Raw genomic sequence first — 16047 nt, forward strand, 5'->3', positions numbered from 1 at the left:
ATGCAGAACAGCTGCGTCACCCAGAAAATTCCCTCATACCACCTCTTCAGTCAAACTTCTCCTCTGCTGGCAACCACTTATCTCTTCTCTATCTCCATAGTTTTGCCTTCTTGAGAATGGCATATAAATGATATACAGTATACAACCTTTTGAGACTGGCTTCTTTTACTCAGCAAAATGCCTCTGAAGTTCATCCATATTGTTGTATCAATAAATCTTCCCTTTTTATTGCTGAATATTACTCCAGTATATCGATATACCACGGTTTACTTATCCATTCACCAGTTGAAGAACATTAGGATTGTTTCTGGTTTTTGACTATTATAAATAAAGCTGCTATAGATGTTTGTGTATAAGTATTTGTGTAAGTATATGTTTTTGTTTCTTTAGTGTAAATATATAGGAGTGAGATTACTGGGTCATTGGCCAGGCATGGTGGCTCATGCCTGTAATTCTAGCTCTCTGAAAGGGCGAGGTGGGAGGATTGCTTGAGGTCAGGAGTTCGAGACCCCATCTCTATTAAAAATAGAAAAAATTAGCCAAGAGATGTGGCGCATGCCTGCAGTCCCAGCTACTTGGGAGGCTGAGGCAATAGGATCGCTTGAGCCCAGGTGTGGGAGATTGCCGTGAGCTAGGCTGAGGCCACGGCACTCTAGTCTAGGCAACAGAATGAGACTCTGTCTCAAAATAAATAAATAAATAAATAAAGAGATTACTGGGTCATTAGTATATGTATAACTTTACAAGGAGCTGCCAGACTGTTTTTCAGAGTGGCTGGGCCATTTTCACTTCCACCAGTAATGTGGGAGAGTTCCTCCACTTGTTCTGCATCTTCATCAGCATGTGGTATTGTCATTTCCCCCCCTTAATTTTAACCATTTGAATAGGTGTGTAGGCATTTCATTGTAGTTTTAATTTGCATTTCTCTAATGGCTAATGATATTGAACATCTTTTCATGTTTTTTTTTACCATTTGTGTATCTTCTTTGATGAAGTGTCTGTTTAAATCTTTTGAACATTTTTTTTAATTTGGTTGGTTGTTTCTTATTGTTGAGTTTTTAGAGTTCTTTATATATTCTGGGTACAAGTCCTTTGTTAGATATGTGTTTTGCAAATATTTTCTTATAGTCTGTAGCTTTTCCTTTTAGATGTTTTTCACAGAATGAAAGTTTTTAATTTTGATGAAGTACAATTTACCTATATTAAAAAAATGCATCTTTTGGTGCTATTTCTAATTGCCTAACTTAAGGTCATGAAGATTTTCTCATATTTTTCTTCTAAAATGTTTATAGCCTCGTGTTTTACATTTAAATATATGGTCCATTTTGAGTTACTTTTAGTACAAGGTAGAAATAGATTGAGGTTCTTTTGTTTTCTCGTATGAATGACCAAATTTTTCAGCACCATTTGACACCAGTGTTGCTTCCGTTTTCAAAACCTTTGCAGTGCTATTCGGATTTGTCCCACACGTGTGCCATTCAGGGACCAGTCTGAGGCCTAGGCAGTCTGAAGTCTACCCCATAGTTCAGTTCTTCAAGCCCTTGTCATGCTATTTAGGGTCAGTCCATGTTCTGTTCAGGTGTAAGCCTAGGAGTACATGCACAACTTTATGGAATCCCTTTCTCAAGCTCCTTCTTCTCCATGATCATCTCTCCCACATTCCTCAGCTCCCCTTCAGCCTTATCCTGATCTTCTGTTTGGAAAGCCGAGGGTATAGTCTCCCAGCTCTGCTGTGTACTTCCCACAATTACGTCTGCCTTCGGGACCAGGCAGGGGGAGAATAAAGAGAGAGAGAAAAAAAACCAAAAAACATGGATCTTTCTTCCATCTCACTTTCTGACCACAGTTCCTCTGGTCAGAGAGAAGGATCCCCCTATGTCAGAGATTTAGGTGTTTGTCCAGCCCTTGCTGCTACTCCTACTACTGTGGAGTTGCAGCTTTGGAAATGGGGCTTAGCTGGGGGGCAGGGCCAGAAAAGGAAAAAAGATGCAGAGGACTTCTCCCACCTTCTCTGCTCTATAGGGGCCCCCTTCTGCTCCTTAGAGCAGAAAAATAGGCCTTCTCTTGGAACTCTTGCAGTCCGTGCTCAGGACACAGTTCATGATTTGTGCTGCCTTGAGTCCAAGTTGGAAGATATAGAAGAAAAAAAGAACCAGGAAGCTCATTGTAGGATTATTCATATCATGAGTTCTAGTTTTCTTCCCCAGTTCTCCAGCTGACATTTATTTTTCAGTCCTCAGCTGTTCCATGCATTCTGTCCAGAGATATTATTTAGTATATTTGATGGGAGAAACAGGGTGAGCATGCTTACTCCATCTTAACCAGAACCATAACCCAAAATCTTTAACATACTATCAAAGTAGAGAGAATTATACAACAAACACCTATATGTATCCATTGCCCAGATTGAATGGCATCTTTTCTTTTAAACAGCATATCTGAGGATTACCATGTTTCTAATACATTAAATACAGAACTGGTTTATGTTAGAGGGTAAACCAATTATTTCTGAAATGATGGAGAGATGTTTTACCTTCTTGTTCTCCTTGAGGCTTTTCTAAACATATATTTGTATTACCCTATATGTGAAGCACTGCTCTGGCTAGCATTAGCTTCTCTTAACTTTGCCTTGTAAGATTGAAATGCCCTCAGGTGGGAAATATAGTAATTCCTGATATATTTAATATCTCTTTTCCCTGCTTTGACAGTTTTACCAAATTAAATATTTTTGTTACTGATTTAATCATTCACAGTGGCATTAGTATGTAACCAGCAAAATGTTTTTCGTAATTCAAGCAATGCCATTTTTGGTCATATCTGGCAGCATTTTTATCTGAGTGATGAGACGTGAGTTTGACATGGCAGATCTGTCTTCTAAATTCTAACACTCATTTACAAAGAACTAACACCTGAACCCCCTTCACCATCCATACTTATTCAGTGCCCATTGTGGTTAAGTCTCAATGCCAACTACTGGGGGTTCAACTAGATATAAGTCCTTGCTACTCACAGTGTGTGCTTGGGACCAGAAGCATGGGCATCACCTGGGAGCTTATTAGAAATGCAGAATCTCAGGCCCCACCCCAGACCTTCTGAATCAGAATCTGCAATTTAAAAAATCACCAGGTGATTGTGTTTGGGAAGCACTGGTATGAGATATAGTCCCAGCTTTGAGGTGCCTACTGTCTATCTAGGGAGCAAGGAGGAGACTGTAGCAGATGAGTACCATTCAAGGCACTGAGTGGTAAGAATCATATGCATGGCCCAGCCACTGAGGACCTCCAGGTTCAAAGTGGGCCACATCCCTGAATCTTGGGAAGAGGTAGACTAGATAAATGGAGGCTCTTACTCCAGAGATGAACAGAGGATCCCAGGTGGGCGTGCAGGTGGTACTCAGAGGATAATGATAAGCATCTGTGTTCAGAGCTTCTTGTCTCTGGGAAGCTCCTCAAGTGTAAGTGTTCTCCAGGGAAGTTATGGACCTCGCCTGTGACTAGACTTGTAATGAGGACAGGCTGTCAGTGACTATTGAGCATTTTGTGCTTCACAGAGCATCAGGAGCCCATTGTGAGTGTGATCCATGACACATGCTCTTAAACTTAAGTCGCAGGCATGCCAGTTTCATATCAGAAGAATGTACTTAATGAAGGTTCTTCTGGGGGAATTTACATCTGTGAGCAGTGATTCATTGCCTCTGAGGAATGATGGCTCCACTCTGAAGTTGTGGTTTTAGAGACTCAAGTTGTTTGCAGCTTGAATTCCCAGCTTTTCGATTTTATGATGTGTGCCTGGAATTTTTAAATGTTGGTTGCTTTGAAATTAGGAATGACTTCCTAGGGAAAAATAGAGCTCCTATCAAAGCATGATTTATCACCTGTCTCATCAAATAGTTCTGGTCTCATAAAAGAGACCATATGTGAAACTAGATTTAGTACTATGGAATATAGAGCATTGATTTGTAGGGAAGGCTAAATTAAGAGATGGAATTGTGTTTAGGGCACATTATTTTTAAAAACCCTCAACTAGTTAGTCATTGTACATTGTTGTTCTTGGGACAAAGAGTGCAGAAATTGTTAAGAGTTTTGTTCTTGCTGGAATTGTAAATATGTAAATGGACTAACTCACCATCTATTATGACAGCTGAAATGTAAATTTGACAGGGTGTGTACATTTAGAGCAGGGTTTCTCAACAGTGGTGCTATTGACTTTTGGGCTAGATAATTCTTTGTTGTGGGGGCTGCCCTGTGCATTGTAGGATGTTTAGCAGCATCCCTGGCCTCCACCCACTAAGTGCCAATATTACCCTTCAATCATGACAACCAAAAATGTCTCCATACATTTCCACATGTCCCCTGGGGACAACATCACCCTCAGTTGGGAACCACCAATTTAGAGTCATACCTCAACAATCTAAAACTTGCTGTTTCACTCTCCCAACTCTACTGAGAATAAGGGAATACATTAATGTAATTTCTGGGGCAGCCAAAATAAATGCTAAAAGGCTTGTGCACTTAATAGAAGTGCCCCGCAGACCTTCATTCCATATTTATTATTCATACTGTGTACATCTAGCAAACTGGTTTCCTGGATTACAAACACAGCTGATTAGGAGAGGCAAATAAGAGATAGTGAAAGGGCTTGCTTTGGGCAGGCACTTGTACAAAGGAAATGGATTATTTTATGACAAGGATAAAAGGAAACAGAAAAGCAGACACAGGAATTTATAGATAAGGAGGCTGAGGCTGAGAGTTAACTAAGTGGACCACGATCACAGTACTTGAAAGTGGTAGTAAGTGACCAGAAGAGGAGGTCAGTTCTGATTGATCCTAAAGATACTGCTGATAATGTCTGCCCTGCACTGCTTTTCTAGGTAGAGATCAGTTTTTGTCAGTTTACTTCCCTCCAATCCCACTTTCCTGAAATAACCAATGTTAACTGCTGGCTGTATTTCCTTTCACACTTTTCTCTCTGCTTATTCAGCATACAAGTCAGCATACAGTTGCCCACAGCACCCCTGCAGGTAAGTTCTGATCTGAATCTCACTTTCAGTCTAACTACTTTATGCATTCATGTGTTTGCGCACATGCACACAGCCCTGTATAATTTTGTATAAATGGAATCTTTTAAATAGCTTTTGTATAAATGGAATCCTTTTTATAACTTGTCTTCGTTGGGTTTTTTTTTTCACTTTTGTGTACCCTCCCCTCCTCTAGTAACTACATTAACAATCTGAGATCTGTGTTTATTTCTGTGCTTTTTTGTGTGTTTATATAATCATATCTATATCAATCCAGCTACAATAGATATAGATATATACATATACACAAGGGGATTTTGTTGCTTTTTTAAAAAATGGGATTATATTAATATTATATTTATTCTCCATCTTATTTTCCATATTTAGCAAACCTCATGGAAATCTTTCCAAATCAATTATTACAGTGCTAATTCATTAATTTTAATGAACCTATTATATGGTATGACTATCCCACAATTTATTTACCATTCCCATATTGATAGGCATTTGCTTTGCTCCTAGTTTTTAGTGTTACAATCAATAGCCAATGTATGTCCTATATATATCCAATACATACAATGTATATGTAATATTAGGTCCTGAAATTTTATGTTCATGGGATAGATCCCAGGAGTGGGATTGCTTGTTGTATTTTAACTTTTATTAGATATTGCCAGATTGCTTAAACAATAATGGTCTCCATTCTCTTTCTATCCATTTATCTGTCAGTTTAGTTATCTTTTTCTTCATATATTAGAGAATAACCGTTTTTCCTTATTAAAGACACATTTTAAAAAAATCTATCATTTATTGACTTTATCATCTGTCTTTTATAACTCGGGATTAAGAGACTGTACATTATAGTCTGGATTTTGTTCTAATCTATTTATTGTTTGTGTGCTTTTTTGTGAGTGTAGTGTGATATAGCATTTCATTTTATTATCTTCCAGATGGAGAATGACTTGTGCTTGTACCACTTATTAAACCTACCATTTTTTTCAATACAATTGAAATATTACTTTTGCTGTATATTAAATTGTCTATTTCTAATTTTCAACAATGTAGTATTAACTTGGCCTTTTTGATGAGATAGTTTGCCATGGCTCACCTGAGTGATAGATTCTCTTCTTTTTTCTTCTTGGGGAAGCATGGCTTGACAGTAATTCACCTTACAGCCTGGTCTGGAAACCTTGAGATCATGCTCATGCTGGTTAGAGCTGGAGCTGACCAGAGAGCCAGGAATCAGGTAAGTATGGTTAGACATAGGTTCTTACCTCACTATTGCAGGAGATGGGAAATTCTCAGGTCACTCTAAGTATCACCCCCCTTCTCCCCGCTCTCTTTAGGATGGAATGAACGCCCTCCACTTTGCAGCTCAGAGCAATAATGTGCACATCATGGAGTACCTCATTCAAGATCTGCACCTGAAGGACCTGAACCAGCCTGATGAGGTGTGTTTACAGTGGTTGGACAGGTCTTGCATCCACCCCCCACCAAATTCTGCCATCTTCCTCTCCCTGATAGAGCTACAAGAGCAGCCATCAGAGACAGACCTAGCTCTGTAGCCAGCTCCTCCATCACCGTGGCAGACTGTGGAATGGAAGGGATGTATTGGTGTTGGTGGTGATCCTAGCCCCCCTGCATGTGGGGAGGACAGGAAGTGTTGAGGAAGCAGCCAGATTCTTTCTTCCCTTTCTACTCCACCATCCTGGCCAGGGTGTGCATAGTATCCATCCCTTTTAATATTCAGAATGTGTGCCTGAATTTTATTCTATTCTGCTTAGCCTTTTTGGAATGCATTTGACCCAAAGCTATACAGCAATGAACCATGGAATATAATGTGGTTAAATTGTATTTGTCTGTATTCCTTTTATTTTCATAAGGAGATACAGAATAATTCCAGCTACCACTTAATGAGTGTCTATTAATGTGCTAGGAACAGAGAAAGATACTTACATACATTATTTCAGTAGTAAGAAGTCTAGGACCTGTCCCCTATGATACTTAACAAATCACTGTTGGAGGAATGAATTATCTCATTAATCCCCACAATTCTATAAAGTAGAGATATTTTGCTATTTTTTTAGAGGTGAAGAAGTTGAGGCTCAGGGAAACTACATACCTGATCCAAAGTCTTAAAACTAAAAAGTGACAGAACCAGGATTTGAAGCCAGGTCGGCTGATTCCAGTCATCATGCTGTACTGTCTCCCTTCTCAGATGACAGTGGGCATTGCCCATGTGCCAGGGACTGTCTTTTCCCTGTAATATCTCCCTCTGTGCTTTTTCCATAGGTGACAGTAGTAGCCTTTGTGCAGTTGGCATTTTGATTCCTCAGCAGTGGAGTATACTTCATGAATGGGACCTACTTTTCTCTGCACCACTAGAATATTTTTCCCCTTCAAGTTTCTCTAGAAATTGATCAGTAATATTCCCTTCATTTCACCTCTTTTTAAAAACTTTTACAGTTTTTCCTGACCTCAATCTTAAAAACAACAATAACAACAACAAAAATGATTTCTTCGAGTTAGGTCTATAAACTTCTTTTACTTCCTCTACATGTGACTAAAGAACTATACATGTATAGCTTGGAGGCAGACAGACTTTGGCTATACTCAGGCAGTGCCACAATATGTTAGTTATGCAAGTTCTCCAACTGCTGAAGGCCTCAGTTTCTCCATCTGTACAATGGAAATAATAAAATTTACTTAATGGTAGCATCAACAATGATAGGGAAGTCTTGTCCCCCATATAATTTTTTTTCTCAGCAAACTTCCATTCTTTGATGTAGATGATTGATATTTCCTTGATCTTATGTAAAAGTACCTATGCAAATGAGGTTCATGATGGGCCATTCCACAACCCCCTTCCAACTACACAGTACCACTAAGCCATTCCTATGTAGCAATATTGGAGCAGCCACTGTTGAGATGCTTACATGAGGTAATGACTATAACACAGTTAGCAAAGAGCCTGGCACATGCTAAGTGTTCACTAAATGGTAGTTATAGTAACAATTGTTATAGGATAAAATGTGCTACCTGATTTCCTCAAACTGACAATCATAGTCAAATACCGTTTAGTGTCAGGGTGAGGAAATGGGCTCTTTCCAGTTTGATCCATGGTAAGTAGGGATGTGGCCTATGAATGAATTCCATTCCATTCAGTTCAGCAGATATTTGTTGAGGGTCTGTTACATATGAGACATGCAGTTTATTCCCCCTTCAGTGGACTCTGACTGCTTTCATGGGAGACTGCAGCATCTGGGAAGGATCAGGCAGACTGATGATGTTCTAAGACCAAAGCAGGGAGCCTTCACCACTTCTTGAGTTTCTACCAGCCAGCAGCCTTCCTTTCCATCATCCCTTTTCAGCTGGTTCTGAGCTTGTCCTGAACCCTTCCTCCTTCTCTGACTATCCATTGGGGAAAGGCTGAGGAGCCCTGGTAGCAGACTGTGGAGAGCCACATGTCCAGCTGAGAGATCTTAAATTAAGATGGGTTCAGAGATATATAAGAAATGAGCAAATAGGCTGGGCGTGGTGGCTCACACCTGTAATCCCAGCACTCTGGGAGGCCGAGGTGGGAGGATTGCTTGAGCTCAGGAGTTTGAGACCGGCCTGAGCAAGAGGGAGACCCCATCTCTACTATAAGTAGAAAGAAATTAGCCAAACAACTAAAAATAGAAAAAATTAGCCAGGCACGGTGGTGCGTGCCTGTATCCCAGCTACCTGGGAGGCTGAGGCAGGAGGATCACTTGAGCCCAGGAGTTTAAGGTTGCTGTGAGCTGTGATGACACCACGGCACTCTACCCCAGGCAAGAGAGTGAGACTCTGTCTCAAAAAAAAAAAAAAAAAAGAGCAAATAATGAGTCCACTGGGTCGTCTAGGGAAAGAAGACTCTCTGAGTCTAATTTTGGTCCTGTATGAAAACTGGATTGATCAATGGGAAAGACAAACAAAGTCTACTTTTTTTCTAAGATCTGTGAGTGAAGTCAAGTGTGTTGGCAAAAGGCAGTTGGAATGGTACTTGCCAAGAGCTAGGGGGAAGGGAGAATAGGGAGTTATTGTTTAATGGGAACAGAATTTCAATTTTGCAAGATGAAAAGGGTTATGGAGATGCATGGTAGTGATGGTTGCACAACAGTATGAATGTATTTAATACTACTGAAGCGTACATTTAATAATGGTTAAGATGGCAGATTTTATGTGTATTTTACCACAGTTTAAAAAATTAGAAAAGAAAAAGCTAGTTGGAGCTGGGGCCAGGAGCTCAGGGTCTATTCATTCAGCATTGAGTTTCCCATCTGTACTTGTTTAAAGGTACTGTGGAGTCATGAAATGCATTTGATAAAATTCTGAGACCGCTTCACCTGCACAGAATTACCCTCTTGCCTAGTTTCTTATCAACAGAAAGTGACTGAGAGCCTGTTTACCTACCAGGATTAGTAAAATCCTTCTCCTTGGCCTGGAGGGAACTCCAAAAGCTAACAAGGAAAGCTTTCCTGGGAGGAGACCTTTAAAACAGAAGGAGAGTTTGGATGGGGGTGGGAGAGCTGGAGGACAGGAGGTGGGGGGAAATCTTTTCAGATGTCTCCCAGCTCCATGGCCTAGAGATCCTTGAGAGGAGAGAGATTAGAACAGCCAGAAGTTACGGGTAAAGTAGTCTAAATATTTTGAATTTACATGTAAACTTCCATCTGGTGATCAAAAATAAATACTCAGAGTAACATGTTTGGAGAGGGAGGGAACTAGAAAGGAAGGCCTCAGAAGCTCTTCATATATTTGTTGAGTATTTACAAGAGTTTGGTGGTTCAATGTTAGATTGGTTTCAGCTACAGATATAAGGGAATTTCCGTTGGTTTAAAGGCGTCTGTAGAGGAAGTCTCTGAAAGTCAAAATGCAAAGAAGCTTCTTTTTTTAGAGGAGTGGGGATAATGAGCATAAGGGGAGTTGAGACGAGAGCTGTTTTCTTATATAGACATACAAAAATATTTAACAACCTTAGCTTTAATCAAGCCTGCTGGCTCCAGTCTATAAGGGCAGAACTAACCCAGTGTCTCCTGCCCTGTCAGTGCCACCTCTTAGTATTCATTGACAACACACTGTTCTTACAGCACTTCGACCTCATGGCACACATTATTTTGCCTCTGAAATCTCTAGCTATTCACGGTTTTCCCCTTATGCTGGAGTTCTGCTTTAAGTCCCTGACCCCAGGGGTAAGGGGAAATGTTGTGGGTATAGACATGCACAGGAGGCTTTGTGGGGCGTTGTGCTGGGCCCACCTAGTACCTCTCCACAGGGGCTCCCAAGTGCAAGGCTTAATGTGATACACAGGTGCCTGAGTTGGGGTCTGGCACATAGTAGCTTCTCAGTAAATAGTTGAGTAAAAAAACTATTGAATAAATACAGAAAGTTCATAAAATTGCTACATTTGAAAGAGAGTCTTGTCACCTGACTGTGATGTTGTGCCTGCCCTGATGCTTAGGAGGACCCTTTCTGGACAGTACACTTCTCCGCCCTCATGAAACTGATTCCATACTGATGTGGAGTTCCCCAGAATTTTGAGTGACAGCCCAGAACTAAATCTGGTTTGACATCAAAGAGATTGTCACCTCCCTCCTCTAAGAAGAGACTAGAATACTATGACCAGAAGGACCATCTTGGCCCCATCATCATCCTTAAAATATTGCTCGCTTTGCCAATTGTCTTGCTTATTCACTAAGGGTGTAATAAATGCTGGGGCTTTGTGATTGATTTTCAGAAAGGAAGAAAACCATTTCTTTTGGCTGCTGAGAGGGGCCATGTTGACATGATAGAAAAACTAATCTTCCTTAATTTGCATACTTCAGAAGAGGACAAGGTAATATGGACTTTATTTCTTTGCGGGGAACAAGAGAAAGGGTAGTACCAGTTGATGTGGGAGGGTAACAATTGGTGTGCAGATTTGGTGAGGGCATTTTGGTCAGCAGTAGAGTTGTTAAATTGTTACTACAGTCAGAATCACGGAACATCCGTGCAAATCTATCCACTTATGCTGTAGATTGCCTAGATTGGCAGTTTTTGCTCCATAAACATTTGTGACGTCAAGAGACTACATGGAGTTTTCCACTGTCAACTCCAACCCTCTCTTCTCCTCCCCTGAAATCTCCTGGAGACTCAGCCCCCCCCCACCGTGAATGGGGAGGGAAGACCCCCGAGGGTAGGCATCCATATCCATATGTACATCTTTGATGCTTTTCTTAGGAGAAATTCCTAGATGTGGAATTGTAGGTCAAAGGGTCCTGCATATTTTTAAATCCTTTGGTATATGATATTGCTAACATTACCTCCCAGAAATCTTTCACCAGTTTACCATCACGTAAGTTAAATGGAATTACTTTTGCTATCCCACTTTTTGCCAACTAATTGGTAGCAAAGGTAGAACAAGGAGCATGAATTTTTTTTCCTACTGGTTCAGTCAGCTACGTCTGACGTTTATGAATTTCACTTAAAACTGCAGATAATGTGGTGTCCACACACTGGACCCAGCTTTAACCAAAATGAAAGCTTCCAGAAGCCCCATTGCAGCCCTTACTATGAAAGGGGCATGTTCCCCTGCACAGGGGATTCTGCCTTGAGTGTGTCTCTGTTGCAGGAGGGAAACACTGCCCTGCACCTTGCTGCAAAGCATGGTCACAGTCCTGCAGTGAAGGTGCTGTTAACTCAATGGCAAGAAATAAATGAGATGAATGAGGTACGTGGAAGTGTTCATTACAGGTGGGCATAGGGCTTAAAGGGGGAAGGATTGGAAGAATGGCTTTCAAGAAAAGAAGGGGAGGAAAACAAAGATGTTAGTGACACAGGGTATAAAATGTGATGCTAAAAGAGTCCTACTTTTTTCTTCAAAGTATCCACAGTACTTCATTTGTTAATCCATTTATTTATTCATATATTCATTTAAAAAGTTTGTTTAATATGTACTTTATGCTAGACAAAGTTCGTATTCTTATTCTAGAAGCCCGCAGGGCAAGAAGGACATGCAAAAAAAAATAATGTATTGGGCTACATGCAATAATAGATGTCTATACAGTACACCATGGGAACACAGAGCAAAATCTGTTTCAGAAATTACAGGCTGGGCGAGGTGGCTCATGCCTGTAATCCTAGCACTCTGGGAGGCCGAGGCGGGCGGATTGTTTGAGCTCAGGAGTTCGAGACCACCCTGAGCAAGAGCGAGACCCCGTCTCTACTAAAAATAGAAAAGAAATTATACAGACAGCTAAAAACATACATATATATATAGAAAAAATTAGCTGGGCATGGTGGTACATGCCTGTGGTCCCAGCTACTCGGGAGGCTGGGGCAGGAGGATCGCTTGAGCCCAGGAGTTTGAGGTTGCTGTGAGCTAGGCTGACGCCATAGCACTCTAGCCCAGGCAACAGAGTAAAACTCTGTCTCAAAAAAAAAAAAAAAGGAAATTACTGTTTTCACAGAGGAGGTGATATATTGTCTGGGTCTTGGCATTTGAATGGACATTGGCAGGAGGGGGCTTGAGGAAGGCACAACTGTAGAATATTTCAGACAGAGGGAAGAGCCCATGTAAAGGAACCAAGGCCTGAAAGAGAAGGAGTGTGGTATGTCCTGGGACTGACCAGTTCAGGGTAGCAGAAATTAAGGAAGAGTTAGCTTGGAAAGCAGGAGCTGAGTGAGCTATAGCAGACAGATGGTAAGAGGCTGTGCTTACCAAGAGGATGGTTCAGCTTTGATGCGTTGCCAGCAGAGACCTTGAAGGGTTTTAAACAGCAAGGAGGGATGGGATCTACCTTGGGTGTAGGCAGATAACTATCACAGCTGTTTGAAGGGTAGATTAGTGCTGGGAGAGCCAGGAAGTGGGGAGGCCCACTCAGGTGACTGCCAAAATGGAGGAAGCAAGATCTATGGAAGACCTCCACCGAGGCACTCACAGGCAACAAAGAGGATGAAGTGGCAGGAGGAGGCAGAGTCCACAGAACATGTGACCAGGCTTAGGGAGAGGGAGGACTTTCTGACTCCTAGCTCCCTGGATCAGGCTATTGGTGGAGAGCACAAGGGAGGAGCAGGTGAGTGGGTGGGTAATGAGGATTTGAGTGGGTTTGGTTTGAGCACCTGGGAGGGGGTATATTCAGGTAGAGTGGTAGGGAGCTAGAAATTGGGTCTGGGGTTTAGTCAGGGGGTGGGGGGGTGTTGGCTGTGGAGGCAGATTTGTGAGTCACTTCTTAACCTTTGGGTCGATGACTTTTGGGCTGGCTCTTTGGAAACTCAGTTGAGTGTAATCCTCTTGGACTTCTTAGCTTAATGTTCTTGTACTTTCTAAACTTGGTGCCTCTCCTGAAAGACAGTGGAAGAAGTAATATCATAAGCACTTAATTTAAGATACCATTGATTGTAAGGCACACCATTATATTATGTAACAATAATGCTGCCAATTTAACTATGACACAAAAAAGCTTTCTTGTCACTTAGACTATTTTATGCTGCCTACTGAAAGAGTTTTTTAGACTTGTATCTTAGATTTCTTTATCATACATAAAGGACAAAGTAAGCAAGATAAGCTGGTTAAGTATTCCTAAACTTCACATTGAGTTTGATTCTTCTATTCAGTCTTGATTTTCGTATTCATTCTTGATGTCCTTAACTCCAAAGGTGCTTGAGATGCAGAATTTCTTAAAAGGATGTCCCACTATTGTTTCTGATATTTGCTTCTAAGCCACTGACACCTATAATGCACTGCTCAAGCAATGACAGTTATATCATGTCTACCACCTGGTTGACTGAGATAGCCCTTAAAGGCTACCTCTTAATAGTATTGCATTGGAGATTAAGTTTCAACATGAATTTCAGAGAGACACAAACATTCAAACCGTAGCAGAGGCTGGGCACAGTGGCTGATGCCTGTAATCTCAATACTTTGGGAGGCCAAGACAGGAAATTTGCTTGAGGCCAAAAGTTTGAGACAAGACCTAGGCAAAATAATGAGACCCCATCTCTACAAAAATTTAAAAAACTTAGGTGGGCATGGTGGCTGGTGTCTGCAGCCCCAGCTATTCAGGAGGCTGAGGTGGGCGAGTTGCTTAAGCCTGGAAGTTTGAGGCTACAGTGAGCTATGATCACACCAGAGTGAGACCCTGTCTCTTAAACAAAACAAAACTATAGCAGGCCTCAGGTCCTATAGTCTCAGAATTTAAGTCTTTTTATTTTGGTGAGACAGAGTCTAGATCTGTTGCCCAGTCTAGAGTGCAGTGGCATCATCATAGCTCACTGCAACCTCCAACTCCTGGGCTCAAGTGATCCTCCTGCTTCAGCCTTCTGAGTAGCTGGGACTACAGGTGTGCGCTCACTACACTCAGCTAATTTTTTTCTATTTTTTGTAGAGATAGAGTTTCACTGTGTTGCTCAGGCTGGTCTCAAACTCCTGGCCCCAAGTAATCCTCCGGCTTTGGCCTCCCAAAGTACTAGGATTACAGGCATGAGCCACCGCACCCAGCCCTGATTTAAAGTCTTAGTCATGGTTGCCCTGTTCTGTTTAAAACTTTATCACTGGGATGTATGCACATAGATTTCATCCACCTTTTATTAATAGCTATTTAGGAGTCAGGGCACATTGGGTAGAACTCATAAAGTCCAACAAATTTTAATTGCAGATTATGACAGGTTTCATTTGCACAAAATAAAATATACAGTGATAGTAAGATTCATAATGTTCATGCAGCCATGGGCTACCTCTGCTTTCTGATATAGGCGGTTGCCAGGTCAGTTAGAGTGACCCATGCATGACCCATGTGTATATGCTCTAGAGCAGAGGTCTCCAAACACTCTTGGTAGCAAACTCCTATTAGTAAAGAATGTTTGGGCATGTGCCTATAACATATACATTTATAAATAATATATTATAAGACATGTGCCAGAAATAAAATATAAACATAAATAGCAGTTTCATATTTTTTCCACATGCAAAGAATTATCTTATAGACATCTGATGTATTTCCCATCCAGTTTCCTTTGTGTTGCTTTGCATATACCTATGGTATATTTTTAGCAGCTGCCCAAAATTCATTTAACTATTCTTTAGCTCTTGGATATTTAGTTTCTTTCAGTTTTTGTATATTATAGGTAATTCTGTCACAAACCTCTTTGCGTGAATTCCTCACTATTTCCTTTGGGTATATTCTTAGAGGTAGATCGTTGGGTCAAAAATATGAATGTTTATTAGGCTCTTGATATATTAAAGATGTGAATTCTCTCCTTCCCATTTTTGCAAATATTTTTCCCGCTGGGGTTTGTCTTTTGGCATCTGTTTTCCTGGAAAAATGAGAAGACAGATTATGTGGAGAAATCCCTTTATACAGATGGCTGTCCTGGGCACTGAGGTGAAGCAGCCTGGGATGCAATTTTCCCGCCCTGTTGGGATGGGAACTCTGGTGTCCATGCTCTTGTGTTCCTGTTACCATGGTTGTTCATACCTCATTAGCTACAAGTGAAGCCTTCTGAACTTATCTTAATGTGGTTGTTAAGAAAATAATGTCCAAAGGGGGAAATGGCTAGGAAATGGGGAAGGGATTCTGTATTTCTTCCCAATATTTTTAGAACAGAGTCAGCATGAGGAACAGGAAATATCTAAGCAGCTATTTTGTAGAACCAGTTCCTTCTTTTTCCTCTATGTGTTGGGCTGAATTAAACTCTCACTTTATCCTACTAGTATTAATCCTGAGTTTCAGGAGAAGTACTGAGATTACTTTTTAAAAAATTAGTATTACTTTTTAAAAATGACATGCGACATTTTAAACCAGTTGTAAAGATTAAAGCTGTACTTTGTACAAGCATACTTCTAATTTTTTTTATGTTTCATGCTTTATTATAATTCCCTTTTCCAAGATTATCTTTCTTAACAGGCTGTTACTTTCTCTTGGGCAGTGTCTGTGTCCTATATATCTTCCAATCCCAGTACACACAGTTGAATAAATGTTTGCTACATAAATTAGTAAATAAATGTGAAGAGTGTGAATGGTGGATGGAAA

The 16047-nt window shown here is 40.8% G+C and overlaps 1 protein-coding gene across 1 annotated transcript in view; it reads left to right on the plus strand.

Annotated features, from left to right (window-relative positions):
- ANKDD1B (ankyrin repeat and death domain containing 1B) overlaps positions 1-16047 on the plus strand; it is a 55577-nt gene that overhangs the window by 15531 nt on the left and 23999 nt on the right. The window contains exons 4-7 of the mRNA XM_045566424.1: positions 6165-6263; positions 6364-6468; positions 10776-10874; positions 11649-11747. Coding sequence (XP_045422380.1) covers positions 6165-6263; positions 6364-6468; positions 10776-10874; positions 11649-11747 — 402 coding nt within the window. The remainder of the gene's footprint in view (positions 1-6164; positions 6264-6363; positions 6469-10775; positions 10875-11648; positions 11748-16047) is intronic.

This window comes from Lemur catta, chromosome 12, assembly GCF_020740605.2.
Source record: "Lemur catta isolate mLemCat1 chromosome 12, mLemCat1.pri, whole genome shotgun sequence".
Taxonomy (NCBI): Eukaryota; Metazoa; Chordata; class Mammalia; order Primates; family Lemuridae; genus Lemur; species Lemur catta.